At 32.1% G+C, this 17,407-nt stretch overlaps 1 protein-coding gene and 1 long non-coding RNA gene across 2 annotated transcripts; both read right to left on the reverse strand.

The window, feature by feature from the left end:
• Nucleotides 1–1,737: 1,737 nt before the first annotated feature.
• LOC106769725 lies at nt 1,738–2,692 on the reverse strand. Its single transcript, XR_001376362.2, has 2 exons — nt 2,456–2,692; nt 1,738–1,955 (listed from the first exon to the last, which is right to left on the reverse strand). It is a non-coding gene; the product is annotated as an uncharacterized LOC106769725 (long non-coding RNA).
• A 7,799-nt stretch (nt 2,693–10,491) lies between these two features.
• Nucleotides 10,492–11,608, reverse strand: LOC106770779 (ethylene-responsive transcription factor ERF105). Its single transcript, XM_014656578.2, has one exon. The coding sequence runs from the start codon at nt 11,486–11,488 to the stop codon at nt 10,766–10,768; it is 723 nt and encodes a 240-aa protein (XP_014512064.1). The 5' UTR covers nt 11,489–11,608; the 3' UTR covers nt 10,492–10,765.
• Between the last annotated feature and the right edge of the window lie 5,799 nt (nt 11,609–17,407).

The following is a 17,407-nucleotide window of genomic DNA, read 5'->3' on the forward strand; positions in this document are numbered from 1 at the left end:
GTGTGTGTGTGTGTGTGTGTGTGTGTGTGTGTGTGTGTTTGGATTTGCATTGATTGGAGTTGACTCCACTTGGTGAATGTTGGATTGTATTTAGAGTTGGATGTTGGACATGAATTGTGCAGGTTTATTTTGGATGTATAAATTTTGTAATACTGTGCAAGTTACTGTTTTGAGTGGGATTATATAAAAATGAAACTGCCAATAAAGACGACATTACCGAAGGATAAATCCTTCGGTAATTACCCAAGTAGTGTCCTTCGGTAATTACAGAGGGACAGTCCTTCGGTAATTACCGAGGGACAGTCCTTCGGTAATTACCGAAGGACAAAATCCGCCAGTAATGGTTTCCGACAAAGGTTTTTCCGACGGAATTTAGACCGTCGGTAAGTTGTCGGTAAAATGAATTACCGGCGGAATATACGATTTAGCGACGGACTTTGGCCTTCGGTAATACCATCAATTGTTGTAGCGTGAGAACTTAAGTGTGAGTCTAAATGTTACATTAGTAAGAATGAAAAAATTGAGCACCATGTAAAAAATAAAACATATACATTGTCTCATGATTTTTGAGTTAGAAGTGATGTCAATTTTTTATATGGATTGAATTCACGTCTCGTTGGTGTTGTTAAATCTCGCTAATGAAATCCACATAGAAAGACTCATCAATAGTAAGAGTTGAAGGTTCGTCTCAATAATTGACTCAAACGAAGATAATATGGTCATTGTATCTAAAGGGTTGTTAATAAGGTACTCATTGTTAGCTCAAGGAGATGCACTAATGTGAAAGGACTCACACTTGATCAAGATATTATTGGAAACCTAAATGTGAATATAAATCTCATATTAAGTATAAATGAAAAATTTGTGCAATATATAAGGAAACCAATAAATTAATTACTTTAAGTATGTCATGTTATGATGAATGGTGATACATGTAAGAGGCTGCTAATGGTTTGAAATGCTTCCACATGAATATCATATATCAATGTGAAGGGATTCACACTTAAATGAAAAAATGTTGAAAATTTAAATATAAGTCTAAGTCATACATTGAGTAGAAATAAAAAGGTTGAATATCATGTAGAGGAGATATATCAATATGAAGAGCTCACACTTAATGGAGAAAATGTTGGAAATTTAAATATAAGTCTAAACCACACTTTGAGTAAAAATAAAAAAGTTAAACATCATTTAATTAAGAATGATAAATGTATTAATTTGATCAATAAAAAAATGATAGGATGGATTGATCTATCATAATTAGACAAGTTGAAAAAATAGATTTGATAATCTTTTATTTTAATATGTGTGCTAAAAACTATTACCTTTACATCATAAAACTTAATTTATAAATAATAGATATTATTTTTTATTTACATGATTCAAATAACATAATAAAAAAGTTTTTTTAAAACTTTTTTTATTATAACTTTTATTAAAAAAAAAAAAGTAGATCTATCAAAGTTAAGAGTTGAGAAATGGAAATACCGGTTCAACCTATTAAATTGTAGGTTGTTTTTTTCTGCACCCTTAAACTTTGAAAAAAAAAATACCTAAATATCTTATATTTAAAAAGTATTAAAACATCTAATATGAAATTGATCTATCTCCATAAGAAAATTAGTTATTACGGGACGGAAATATACTGACCAATTTATATCCGTCTAAAATTTGTTTTATGATTATCCCTGAGATGTGAAAGAGAAAGCCGTAACCATAATCTTAGTAAAAAATATATCTCAAAAAACCAAACACGCATTATAATTAGTAACATGCATATATTGTAGCAAAGTAACACATTAAGCTGGGAGTGAAATGAACACGCACACACACATGTATATCCAAAAGAATGTATAAACCTGCTTCCGATACTGATGTAAAGGCTACAAATAATGTTGTCTTCTTCCTCGGAGAAACCACCGTGCCTGAGATTAGGGCGAAGATAGTTCAGCCACCTAGTTCATCACAAAATTAAAGATACTGTCAGACACACACACAAAAAAAAAAAAAAAAGGAAAATGATATTTTAACATCATTTTTTGATACTATTTTGACACTGCACATATGTCAAAATGTGATTGGACGATTTCAAATTAAAAAAGTTGAGACGGGGATATATTTGGAAGAGAAAAATCAAAGTTTATTTTTTTAATTTGAAATCGTCCAACCACATTTTGACACGTGTGCAGTGTCAAAATAGTGTAAAAAAAAAAGGTGTTAAAATATCATTTTCAAAAAAAAAAACCAAACCTAATCTTCATACTGATCATGATGGCTGTTAAATAAATGAAAATCACCCAAACCCAATTGGAATATATAATCTTATAATAATAATTTGAACACTATGCTTTAAAAATTTGAAGTCTTTTGTTGATTGAATGATTCCTACAGAATGAAATGGATGAAGGAAAAGAAAGTTTAGAAATAGGGTTAGAAAGAAAGTGGTATAACATACCTATTTTTTGAGGCAAAGCAATCCAGTTACCACCAGTGCCATGTTTTTCTATGTAGGATTTGAGCTTAGCATCTTCTTCTGGAGACCATGGACCTTTCTTCACGTTTGGTTTTGGTGTCTGCTTTGAGCTTTTTGATTGATTGGGGCAACTTCCACTCTTTAATTACAGACCCAAGTCAGAATTATAGGAGAGAGAGAGAGAGAGAATGAGAATTATTAATATAAAAACTTGAAGGAGATAAACATGATTCCAAGACAATCCATTGCGCTATTTTTATATAGTGTGTGTGGCAGAAAAGAAAGGTATATGTTAATTTGATATAAAAAATTGCTGAAATTTAGTATTGCCAGAATAGGAGAATAAGGTTTGTTCTTCTTGTCTTTCTTAGACTGGAATCAATTTTAAGTTGTATATACTATTGGCTCTAACATATTTAATTTTCCTTTCAACTTTTTTGAGTCCACTCTTTCTTGCTTCACTGTCTACCCACATATGCATGCATCTGACATTATGGCAGCACTTTTCTTTCTTACACTCTTTCTCCATTTTTCAACTTTTTCTTATTACAAAATTTATTTTTTACTTTTTATTTTTTGTAGTTTTAATAACACATTTTCTTATTACAAAGAGTACTCTCTTTTTTTAAAAAAAAAATTCTAAATGTTATCATTAAAGTTCTCTCCCACCCCACATTTTTAGATTTCCTTCATTTTTTTGATATGTTGAATGTGTTTTTTTTTTCCTTTTTTTTAACATGTTCTTATAAAATAAGTCTTATTACCGTTTTTATGAAGTAACTTCGTTTTATTACTGATAAAATGTATAAAAATTGAAAAATATTACGATAAAAATGTGCAAAAAGTTTTCTTGAATTATCGACAATTATCGACAAATTATCCGTCTAACTTCGTCTTAAATTATCGACAAAAATATCCCTGAGTAAACTTTTATGTCGATAAAATTCATGAATAAAGTTTTATGATCATTTTCAACAGAGAAATTTGTCGGTAAGTTACTCAATAACACAGTTAAGGGAGGCTTGTCGTCGAGGGAGGCTATCGCGTTTGCTGCTACACCAGTCTTCAAGGTAAGAGGTGGTTTGATTATGAGTTGGGTATTATTTGTTGGTGTCGTGTTATATGGTTTTGTGTCTCATGTATTGTTACTCTGTATTTTTGCTTCAAAGAAAATGGGAGTATTAAATCTTCTAAGGTTTTTCCTTTACTTGTTTATTCGTTACTTATTTATATATTTGTTGCTCCCACCACTTAGTCCATTATTCAATTTTTTTGGCTGTAATTTATCACTTTACTTTTTCTTAAGACATACACACATGAATTAGGTATTATTTGTTTGTGTCTCATGTATTGTTGTTCTCTATTTTTGTTTGAAAGAAAATGGGAGTATTAAATCTCCTAAGGTTTCTACTTTACTTGTTTATTCATTACTTATTTAAACAAACTAATTAACCTAGTCTAGTACTTAGACTTCCTTGAGTTTGATAAGTGTGATAAATACTTATTATTCATGTTTATTTTGAATCTTAAATTTGTATTTATTCATGTATTTTGTGTTTTCCTTATGAGAATATGTAAATTTTTTTGTTTAGTTCAAGTTAAATATTATGTGGTCTTTTGTAAATTTTTGTGCAGAAAAATGGAGATTTAAAGAGGATGAGAGATTGTTGTTACGACCTTTTTTTCTCAGCTATAGATGTATTTTTCCAACGAAGAAGAAAGATACTCGCTCAGCGAGTATATTGTCTCGCTAAAAGTAAAACTGAAATTGATACTCTCCCAATGAATGTGTATTCTCACTCAATGAGAGGCTAATTTCTGAAAATGGTTATTTAGTCGTGAATGAAAGAAAGAAAGAAAGGAATGAAGTTTTTGTGTGTGGAAACACAGAGAAACTCGAAGCTTAGTCAGAGGCGGCTCTAGGGCATCAAGATTTCGTTCATTCATCAATCTCCATCAAACTTATATGTTTTAGATGATTATGAGAAGTTAAACTCTCATTTCATTAGGATTGGATGTAATGTACTCAAACTGATGTAAATTTTCTTGTGCAATATAATCTTTGTTCGTTCATATGTTCTATTTGAATATTAATGTGCATGTTGGAATATCATTTATCTGAATGTATATAATAATTGGAAATGAATTAGAACATAAACATAGCTATAGCACCTAAGAGGAACAATTGTAGGAATGAATCCAATCTCTCTTGGTCATTCTAGACATATGAATTTAATGCAAATTGTATGTTAATTTGATTAAGGAATTAGTAATTTAACATATAAATTTTTATTTCTAAGGAATTAGAAGTAGTATGCTTTTGATGTGAATGTTTGAATGAGATAGAGATATATTATGGAGAATTTTTGCATCATTTACTTCATGAAATCCAATTCTAACAAAGCTTTCACTAAACCATATCACAAATCTTATAATTATGTTGTTTACGATCTGTTTTTATCATAACGAAGCTAGCTATGCCTCATATTAAAGTTGCGATTGATAAATAAGTATAATTAGATAAACATCTATAAATTTCTTAGAAAAAAAATATATTTCAAACTTTCATTTACTACATTTAACCAATTGTACAAATCCAATACCATTTTGGATATAAAAACGCGTTACATATTACAAAATCCAGTATGCTAATTAAACCAAAAATGTTAGTAATTTTATATTCCCGAATGCATTTGAAAAGAAATCTGAAAAAAAATAATCGCACTAGACCTGAATTCCCCTACAAACAAACTACAACGAAATATATAAATAGATCTTTTTCTTCAGAAGCTACGACTAAATGGAGGTGGGTTAAAGCTTCTTTGAAGGTGTATGTCTTCTCTCCTACGTCAAATGGAAGTGCTAGGAGACAAATTTTCAGACGGCTTCGATGAAAATCTGTTTCCTTTTGGAAATTGGAAATTGAAATCAAACATGGACTTATAAATTGGAGAAAAAAATTATGTTGTTATAATCTAAACAAGGTGATGTAATTGTTATTCTAAGATGACAAATATCAAGGAGATGAAATCATATTGAGAGAGGCACTTCGGCAATAATAGCTTGATAATCTAAGATGAAATCATATCAGTAAAAACATAATCGTAGCAATAACACATCATCTCAACCTTGATTAAATGCTTAGACAAAAAAATTAAGCATAATTAAGGGAAATTAAGATATAAGATAAATTAGTAAACCCTAAAGTGTTTAAGAAAAATAACTACTGATATAGGTTGAACCAAAAAGTTAATAAAACTATTATAAATAGTATTGTTCACAAGAAATTATTACTTTATTTCTAATGTTTTTTGCAAGCACCCCTCCACTTGGACTTTGGAGACATCATTACTTGTGTGTCTCAAATCACATTTCATTTCATACTAAAGGAAGAGAGGAAGTTTGAGAGTGTTTCTTGTGAGACTTGTTTTTATAGGTTTCGAGATGAACTTATGATCAAGATAGCCCTAATACGACCCAATACCTAATAAATAAGACTTACTAGTAAACTTGATTAGAGATTTTGTTTAAGATTGATAGGATTTTGGAACTGCTCGATCGTTTTATTCTTTGGCCGGACAATCTCTTACTTACCCGTACAAGTATATGGTACATTTAATATTATTATGGTTTCGTTCCAAAATCATGAATGGATCTTGCGATATTATGGAATTTAAATTTTCAAATGTTAAATAATATTTATATTTATTCACCTATAGATAGATATTTAGAACTAGAGATATTGTTATTAATAATTATACTAACGAACAAGGTTGTCAAACTCGAGAATTTACGTAAACTCGTGAAAGTCAAGTAAACTCGATTCGTAGACTTAAATTGTAAACTTGTAAAAGTTTACTTTGCATAAAAAAAATATAAATAACATCCTAATTCAAATAAAATAACAGAATTATATAAATTCGAATACATAATTTCATATAAAAATATTGTTAAAAAATAAAAGGAATAGTGTAGTGTTGTAAAACGGTGCGGTGCTTGTAAAACAAAATATCATTAAAATATATGTTGAGAGTGATACGAATGAACCCAACATAAAATCATTAAAAAAATATACGTTGCAGTGCCTGTGCCATAATGATGGCAAAATTAGCTCTAGCTAGGACAAGCCAAATCTAGAAGCAAATCAAGTCATAAGTTCATGGATGAAGATTGCGGAATTTGGTGGTCATGAAAGGTGTTGATAGCTCATGGTTTTGAAGAGTTGTATGATGATGGAAGGTGTATTTGGTGGTTCTCTAAGAGAGGTTGAGCCAACTCTTGGAGGAAGGTGGCTAAAGGAGGCCACTTGGGTTGCTCTAGCCTAGGGTGACCTTAAAAGAGTAGTATGGCACAAAAATGGCAGGATAACTTTACTCTAAATCAAAGGTGATTACATGATGGAGAACACATCTATTTATAGGCTAAGGTGTCTCAAAATGGGCTGAAACTTTAACCTAAAAGAGTCACCTTGGTTGTCTTGGAGAGCAAGGAGAAATCCTCTCCAATAGAAGGGAGACAAGTGGCAAAAATCCTCTCAAATGAGAGAGTGACATGTGGCCACTACCTATGGAAAAAGTCCTCATTCCTAGAGTGATACAAGGCCACTAACTAGGAGGAAAACTCTCCAATGAGAAGCTTCCACATGTCTAGGACGAAATTCTTCTCCCTTGTTTTCCAAGCTTAGCCAAAATGTTGACCCCTTGGTCAACACACCCATTTTGGACATCCAAGCATACTCAACTTTGGGCCTTGACCCTTTGCTGACTTGTTTGGTCAAAATCCTATTTTACTTGGTCCAAAATACAAGGTCCAATTGAAATTCTAGACTACTTGACCCATAATACAAAGCCCAAATAAAATCTAGACTACTTGGTCCAAAATACAAGGCCCAAAATTATTCTTATTCTACTAAATTTTCATGATGACTTAAGATGACCCAAGAGAAAGAGTCTAGGCCCATCTTCCATAGGTGTCTCCAACTCTTCATGAATGTGTTAGGTCATGACAAGGGATATGCCATCACATAAACTCAACATAAAATCATTAAAAAAATATATGTTGTAGAGCGCGAGTGCCATAAACCCAACATAAAATGTTTAAAATATATGTTGCAGTGTGAGTGCTATAAACCATTAAAACTCAATGAACCTTAAATTTCAATGGCCAATGGTTTGCACTTACAGAACCCACAAGTTCGAATGAGGGCGAGATCGACGGTAAGATCGATAGACAACGCGAATGACAGGAACGAAACCGAGATCAAAGGAGGAGAACGAAGACGCGATGGAGGGTGAGGTCGAACGTCGAGATTGACGGCGCGATGGAGGCCGAGTTCAAACGTTGAGATGGACGGCGTGACGGAGGGCGAACATGATGAACGAGGGCGAGAGTGCGAAGATGAACGGTGAAAACTAAGATGAACAGTGAGTGAACCTTTTAAAAAAACCTAATCTGGTGAGTCCTAAAAACATAGTGGTTTTGTGTTTTCGAAATTTCTTCCCAAACTCGTAAAATCAGAACCAAACTCGCGATTTTAGACAAGTTTAGCGAGTTTACCACTGATTCCACCCATCCTACTCCAAAAATGAGTTTGCTTACGAATTAATTTGAAAGCACTGTGTAAAATCGTAAACTCGATCGAGTTAACGAGTTAACTCGCAAGTTTGATAACCATGCTAACGAATATAATAGTTTATTACTCAATCTCAAAGAGTTTGAAATGATCACTCCAATTCCTCATCTCTTTTAATAATGTTTCCTCTTCTAATAAGAATATGAGAGAGAATTGAAGTGTGAAGTTAAGAATCTCGTATTTAGTAAAGATGAGTAAGATAATTAGTTTAATGAGAAATATCTATAAATTAATTGTCTTGGGTTGGGTATAATGAAATCTTTTAAATTTGGAGTAACTCAGCTTAAAACTAATTAGTATCTCAACTCCCAAATTCCATATGAAATCTCTCCAATAGTCACATGAGAAATCCAACAATTGACATAATATTCTTTGCTTTTTGTATTTTAATGATAATTAACTTTATTAAATTTTGAGCCGTCACTTATTGTCTCTTGCATATAACATATTAAAAAAGTAAAATTGCTTTTTTTTTTATTATCATCAAAACTTAGGTATCAAATTACCACTCTTAAGATATTATATATATATATATATATATATATATATATATATATATATATATATATATATATNACTTATTGTCTCTTGCATATAACATATTAAAAAAGTAAAATTGCTTTTTTTTTTATTATCATCAAAACTTAGGTATCAAATTACCACTCTTAAGAATATATATATTTATATATATATATATATATATATATATATATATATATATATATATATATATATATTATTTTTTACAAGAGCTTAACTCATATATGTCTTTACTTGATGTAGTATTATCTTTGATAATGATACTTTGAGAATATTTTAACAATCATCTACGTGTTATTTTGTGATTAGTCCATGATGATTTTTATAATTATTATTATTGATTGTGAAATAATTTTGAACCAATCAAAGAATAACATGTAGAAATGTTGTCAAAAAAATGTTATCAAATTATCATTATATTTTTTTCACTATTTTTATCTTTAACTTATACACTTTATGATAACCCAATTTTAAGACAATTAATTTATAGATTTTTCTCTTTATAGACTAATTATCTTAGTCATCTTCACTAAATATGAGTTTCTTAACTTCACACTTAAATTCTGCCCATATTCTTATTATTTTACGGTAAATTAATTTATTTCACTAAATATGAGATTTTTAAATTATTTCGCTATAAATTAATTGTATTTTATATAAATCTCATAATTTATTTCATATAAATCTCAGACTAATTTATAATAACATATTTATTATTTCACTATAAATTAATTGTATTTTATACTGAGAAGAGTTGTTATTTTTTCTTATAAAAATCTTGAAAATTTCTTGACCATGAAATTCAAATTTTCACTCTCCAAATTTAATGTATACTGTCTTACTGTATGTGTGTACTCAACGTGTGTATGTGTGTCACCACTGTTATATATTTTGGATTGTACTGAATATGAACTTATCATGCTTCATAATATATATTAAAAATACTTACGATGAGTAAGGTGCTACTCTATGCAAAACATACTTAAACCAAATCTTATTCAAGTCTTATAGAATAATTTAAGTAGTGCATTATATTATTATTTAGTAGTACAATTTCTAAAAGTCTAATAAAAATAGTTTAATTTAGTATTTTTTATAATTTTGTTTAGGTTAATTAACTATTTGAATATATTTTTAGCTTAAATTAGGGATTTCTCTCTCTTGTTTTTTTTTCATTTTCTATTTTAGTTCATCTGAATTGGTATACTTAAACTTGAGAGCAGATATATACATAGTCATGGTTTTTTTTTCATTGTAATTCTACCATCTGTACTGCATAATCTGAATCACAACAGGTACAGATAAATATGAAAAGGGATGCACAAATGCTTATCCAGAAACAATAAATAATAAATAATTATGAAAAAGGTTCTTTTAACAATTTTTTTTAATAATTTTTTTATAAATAATAATTTATGATTAGTCTTGAATATAAATTCAAAAAATATAATATAATAATAACACGTATTCAAAAAAATTATTAAAATATCAAGATCCTATAATATTTACAGCAAATTAATTAACAACTACTGTAATGGTCATTCGATCTCGTTAATAAAAAAAAGGTAAATAAAATTTTCTAAATATAAATAAATAAACTAAATTTGCCCACAGGATTAGATGTCACCAAATTTATTTTACTCAAATTTTGACATATTTTTCTCAACCCTTTTTTTCAACGAGAAAGTTATCATACCAGATTATTATAGATTACTATTAGATATGATGAGAATCTAGCAAGTACTGAAATAAATCTAAAGGTTTGAGTTAATTTCTTTTAAACTTTAACTTTGTTGAGATAAGCAGACAAATTTATTGAAACGACAGATATGAGGATAAGACAAGATTGAGCAGCAAAAAATTCAAATCCAATAGCCATTTTCAACTTTCAATAAACGAATAAACAAATTTCAATATTGGTTCTAGTACAGTACAATCTCTTACCAAAGAACATTGAAAAGGGAAGAAGATAAGCATGAAATTTTGTTTAACAAACAAAGAAATCTTGCTTCATACTATCCTATATTTACATTAAACAAATCATCATATATCATCATCGATCTATCAGCACAGAGAGGATAATCAGCAGCATCATCTCTCTCAAAAGGTCATAAATAACTTCAAACAACCATGAGTGGAGATAATGGTGACAAAGGAGGAACACTAAAGATGGTTCCCATAACATCAGTGTCCCAAAAGCCTTTCCAACATGATGGAGTCAAAGGGCACACCCCTTTGGGAGAGCACTCTTCTTTCTTCACAAGCTTGTTACTTTCCTTCTTCCCTTCACTTTCTTCCTCTCTTTCTCTCTTCAAACCAACCTTGATCGAAACCGATTCTTCTTCAGATTCTCCAACCTCCAAAGGGAAGTTCAATATGGCTTTGCTCCCTCTCATCTTGAAAGCAGCTTTGTCATAAGCCTTAGCAGCTTCTATGGCTGTGTCAAAGGTTCCAAGCCACACCCTTGAGCCTTTTCTATTAGGGTCTCGAATTTCTGCAGCAAACTTCCCCCACGGCCTTCTCCTGACCCCTCTGTAGTGCTTATCCTCTCTGCTATTGTTAACATCATCCAAAGAAGAAGAAACTTGATTGCTGCTGTCATACAAGGTTGTTTCCATGTGGTGTGGCATCACAAGAGCTGAAGTTATAGAAGGGATTGTGATGTTTTTCAAAGAGGGTTTGCGGTTGCTTAGATTTGAGGATCTTGGAGGCTTGGAGGAAGATGTGAGTTGAGGCATTTGAGGAGTGGTATGAAGTTGAAATTGAAGATCTTGAGTGATACAGATATCAGAGTGTGATGAATTTGGGATGCAAAAGGTGAAATTTTGTTCAAAGGTTTGCATGGTATAATTGAAGTGAGGAGGGTTTGTGAAGTTGGAAAGGTGGAGAATTGAATTGGTTGAGTGGAAAATGGAGAGTGAGGGTATATAAATGTGAAAAAGGGGTAAGAAAGATTGAAGGAAATGAAGAAGTGGGTTGGTTTCGAAGATGGTGGGAGGAAACATCGTTTTGTTAAAACTATCAATAATTGAGGTTAGAAGAAATGTCACGTCTTATGTTTATTGTCGTTTTTGGAATTTTCAAATGTCAAATTGACTTGTGTTGTTTTTTTTTGGGACCTTTTGTTCGAGAGATGACCCTTCGAGGCTACTTCGTGATCGTGGATATCAAGTAAAAAGGTTTATTTAATTTCAAGTTGAATGTTATATGTAGCTGTGTGCTGTTTCCAATGTGCAAAAAAGAAATATAAATACGTCATATCTGATTACGATTGAGAAGATTATAGAATGAATATGTTCAATGTATTCTTTCTATTAAATTCCTGAGTTGCTTAATCGGACAGGAAGAATTGGTGAGTAGAATCATGTTTACGAAACCATTACCTATGCAACCAAGAATTTAACAACTCTTGTATTGCTTATTGCTTGTAAGAAAATTAAAAACCCTAGAAGTAAGTTACTCAGTAACAAAATGGATATTTATTGCTACTTTTTAGAAAAGAGGTTGTATGAGATAGATTATCATAATTAAGTGGATTAAAAATCTTAAATCATTCCATTAAAAAATGGGTTAAAAGAATGGTCTAAAACTCTTTCTTTTTAAATTTTTGTTTTCATATTTTATATTTTTAAAATTTCTTTTATATATATATATATATATATATATATTAAAAACACATTTAATCATATAAATATTTTGAAAATTTTAATTAATCAATTAACATCTCTAATAGAATAAATTACACATTAACTTACTTCATTATAATTAATAATTAAAATCTATTTTATTGTCAAGAAATTTAAGAAAGTGTAAAGTGTAACACCTCAAACATTTTCAAGGGTACTAAGTAGTAAAATTTGAATTTAATATTTGATCTCTATAATCAAAACATTATTTTAATTTAACAAACATACAGTTTCAAACTTACAAACTTACAAACTTTAAATAACATAGTATTCACCATAAGTTCAAAATTAAGCTTACAAGTTTTTACACAACATAATTTTATGATACAATTTATTTTTGACAAAAAGCCCTTGAAAGATTTTCCCATCAAGTCTCTCATCATCTCTAAGCCTTTTCCACTGCATCTGCAACATTATCTACTAATGTATAACACAAGTTATACGATCATTGCACAAACAATGGAAGATGGAAGAAGAAGGAGACCCAAGGAGGGAAAAGGAGATGTTCCCACATGCTCCACACAGCCTCCAAGAGCTTAAAAAAGTGAAGTCGCGCCTCCAAACCACCAAAGACCTAAATCCCTTCGTGTTTTAGGTTTAAATAAACTCAAACTGCCACATCAGCGAAAGTCGCACTCAGCCCCCCTGTAGGGCGCCCAAGCGCAAGGTTTGCACAAAGTCAATGAGGCAAAGGGTGCCCAGCCCCTTTTTAGGGTGCCCAGGCGTGAAACGAATTGAATGGGGCATACCCCCTCCTGAGGCGTCTAGGCGTGAGAAATCTTTCATGATCCTTCAAAACACTTACTTTTGCAGCTTTTCTTGGGCTCCCACTCTTGGTAGTTTAGATGCTCTTCCAAAGCACGCACATTGCCTACAAAACTTGAGGAATTAGTGATTAAAACTCCCATGTGTAACCTAAGCTAAACTTATTCACAAAGTTAGATGAAAGAGAGGATTAAGCATGTTTCAAGCTTCAAGAGAGTTGATTTGGTAAGAAAATTGCACCACAGATAATGGTAAAAATTATTGTTATCACTCTTCTATAGAGCCTTACTAGTTAATGAATACTCGGTCTTAGTAGGGCTCGGTCTTGTACTAGAACTCGGTCTTAATATTGCTCAGTCTTGTACTAACACTTGGTCTTAGTAGTGCTCGGTTTTGTACTAGCACTCGGTCTTAGTAGTGCTCGGTCTTGTACCAACATTCAGTCGTAGTAGTGTTCGGACTCTTATGAGCCTTATCTATCATACACCGTTCGGTCACCTTAGTGATCAGTCATATCTAAATATTTTGTCTACATCCAAAGAGGTAGGTTTGAGCTATGAGTGTTCGGTTTAAACTCTTAGGGTTCGGTCTAAGCTTTTAGTATTCGGTCCCTGATAACTCTCAGTATTTGCATCTTTTTCTAGTCTTAGAAGTCTTTCTTATTTTCTTTTTCTTCTTAATTGTTTAGAATTAGAATAGTTTAATGTAAAAAAGTAAAAATAGGATTTTAATAAAAATAGAGTTAATTTCTTCTTTTTAGGTATATAAATTTAGTTTTGAAAGAATTATATTTTCTTTTTTACTTTTTAGAAGAAAATTTTAGAAAACAAAATAAAAATAGTTCTATAATAGGATATCTTTCTTTAATTTCATTTTTTACCTTTCTTTAAATCCATCCTTTGTAGATTGGGCCTCTGGAATTGAGAGATTGAAATTCTTGTTAGCTAATTTGGGCTGACACTGTTATTGCTGCATTGGAGAATTCGTTGTTGCACAAATGAATTGGCGTTGCACAAATGAATTGGCTTTGCTGCCATGCTTTAAGAAGTGGGCCTCTGATGCCACTAGGAGAATTGGGTTGTGCAAGGCTATTATTATCGGGCAACAGTAGGGTTGACTTTGAATTTGTGATGAAGAGCATTTTGGGCTTTAGTGCAGCGACGTCGTTTTGGTGCGGCTTGGCAGCAGATGCAAGGGGTCTTCGTGGTACACACTTCATTTGGCAAATTGAATAAAAAAAACACTAGCGTTTCATTTAGAGAAAACACTCCCTAAAGCTAGGGCTTGGAGAAGACGCGATCCTGCCCAAGGAAGATGATCAGCGAGCACAGGGAGTTGACCGGACCCTGACCGGAGCTCACTGGCATATGACCGGAGATGGAAGAGCTGACAGGAGCTGACCGTTGCTGCCACATGGAGGATCGGATGGCTGAAAGCGCAACTCGTGATCAACGCGAACAGAGTCGTCCGATGAGGGGTAAAAGCTTCTCGAGCAAGCTTCATTTTTTTCTTCTTTCTTTCATTTTTCAAACCCTTTAAAAAGGGTGCTTCTGCCATGTAAATGGACTTTTACGAAGACTTTGACGGACACTCTCGAGAGACACTTTCCAATTTTCAGTTTTAGATAGACTAAGGTTTTCATTTTCTTTGCATTTGGAGCGCTCACTCACGGTGGTGACAGCTCGTGGTGGCTTCGATTGTGCGTTGTTCGGTACTGTAATTCTCATTTCATGTTAATAAAATGTTTTTTTTCTTTGATGTGTTTTCTTGTTTTATGTGCTTATTGATTTTGTTGATTCGATTGTTTTTCTTCAATGTTTTATGTTTCTTGTGTGTTTTGATTTGAAATCGAGTTGAACTCGTAACTTTGACATTGTAATTCCTTTTTGGAATTAAACGACTCCACAGTGAGCGTGCATGACCGAGATGTCTTCTCGAGTCAGGGTGAGTTCAACGAGAGAAAATATTTTGTTTAGTATTTGTCATTTCATTTTAATTAGGATTTTATACGTTTTAGAGTANATTGTATGTGTTAGTAAGTTTTTGTCTCTGATATTGATTAGAAGCATGAATTAGATTTAGGTTCATTGTGAATTTGATGAACTAAGTGATGATTATTGACTTTTAAGTTCTGGAAATGAACTTTAAGACCCTGTGATGGGCTTATTTTACCAGGATGTCTTCCTGATATATGATCTACCACTTTGTGCATTGATTTCATATGAATTTGATTCTAGATTTTGATTCTAACCAATTCTCTTTGCTGTTAAATGTGACTGTATTAGGTTTTATATCTTACATGTTTGATTCTGAATTGATTTTAATATAGGATGTATTATTCTGATTAGTTGGATAGTAATTACTCAAATTGATTGAAGGTAGTTTAGATTCCTTTATTTTGCTTTTAATTGAAATAGGTGTAGAATGTTGTTAATGTTTCTTCTTAAGTTTAGTTTCTTTTATGATTTTAGAATTGTATAGATTTAGGATTTATTTTGTTTTAGTTACTGTTAGAATTTTATTCATTGTCAAGTTCTATCTTTTCATGACTGTAGTTTAGAGTAGGTTTTATATTTTTTTACATTTTATTTCTTTAATTTCCTTTTAAACAGATTCTTCTTCTTTACTATTTTCTTCATAATTTCTTTGTTTTTAATTAGATTTTATTTTTCTCACCTTGCATTAGTTAATAGTAAATAAATAGGTAGTAAATAAGTAAATAAAATACAAGACAAAACTTTATACTTTAAACTCAATTTCAATGAATCCTTGGATTGATATCTTGGTCATCCCTTTGCTACATTAGTGGGGACCAATTTTGTTCTGCTTTAGGCGACTAAAAAGCAGTTTAACAGTCCCTTATGGTGGTAGGGCTTCTATAGTGTTCGGTCACTGATAATGGTTGATTTAACGTGTTTGTGTGTGTTTATTTTGTGAACAAATCAACTCATTCATAGCTTTTACCTTGTTTTATCCTCAAGTTTAGTGTGTTTTCTAGTTTTCTTGTGTTTTATTTAGTATATGCTTGTTTTTACCTCTAATCTCTTTGTTTGAGTGTGTGAAATAAATGAATAGGAAGCAATTCTANTGGAGAAAAACAAGCAAGAACTCAAGGGAACATGTTTTGGGACAAGAAAAGATAAATTTGAAGCAAATACCCATGTTGGACGCCTTTGGAGCAAGCAGATCTACAAAGAAAGAGAAAAAGATGCAATGTAGAAAACTCAGGCCTAGGCCCCCTAAAAGGGGGTTGAGCGCCCCAGAAGGGGTTTGGGCGTCCTTCCATTCACAGACTCACTGCAGACTTGGCGCCTGGGCGCCCTTTGCTTCGCTGATTCACCCAGAACTTCGCTCCTGGGCGCCCCGGAAGGGGGTTGCGCGCGACTTTCGCTGATGTGTCAAAATAGGTTATTTAGATATGGGTCTCACGATTTTTTGTGAATTCTTCTTCTCCTACACTTCATTCTTCACCTAGAGAGATTGAGAGAGGCCCTTGGAGGCTGTTTGGGGTGTTGGGAAGCTCTCCCATTCCTCCTTGGGTCTTCAAGCTTCATCAATGGTGATTTCACCCCTTTTGGGTTGAGGAAGAAGATGGGTCACAAATTGGAGATGGAATTACGAAGGGGAGGCGCACATGGAGCACGGAGCAGTTGCCAAGAACCTTAGGAAAGGCTTTGCATCTTCTCTTGTTCCAATTTCTTTCCTATCTCTTCAATTTTGTGAACCCTGAGTTCTCCACCATGGAGAGTTTTTCCTATTTGTTGAGATTAGATGTAATAAACTGAATCTTGTGTATTTTGTGATGTTAATACATATGTTTTTCCATTTCAATGTTAGTATTTGATTTATATGCTTAATGCTTGCTTTGGATTGATTACCCATGCATGAATTATGGTTCTTGATGTATTGGAAAATATGACTTGAACTTAGAACTAAAATTGAACACCTAATTGATGGAATTGAGTTGTTTGTAAATACACTATGTTAAATTCCTTGCACACCAACTGTTTGATAAAATACCAAAAAGAGTTTCTTGTGTTGTTTTGTGTATTTTGATGTCTAATTGAGTTATAAAAAGAAGAGTTGTCATGTGTTTCACAAGTCCCTTGGGAGAGAACGATATTTATCACTTGCTACGCTACGACCGGTGCACTTGTCTTTGGTTTTGTAGTCAACAGTCACTTCCTTAATTCTGTCTAGTATGGATCGTCCGGTCCTAGCCTTTGGGTAGTGAGAAACCGTTCGGTCTCCAAAGTTCACCTGGTGCTCGTTCTTGTATGTGGTTTTCTGAGTTTGTTGGATAAGTTGTAA

This window comes from Vigna radiata, chromosome 8 (assembly GCF_000741045.1).
Source record: "Vigna radiata var. radiata cultivar VC1973A chromosome 8, Vradiata_ver6, whole genome shotgun sequence".
NCBI classification, from domain to species: domain Eukaryota; kingdom Viridiplantae; phylum Streptophyta; class Magnoliopsida; order Fabales; family Fabaceae; genus Vigna; species Vigna radiata.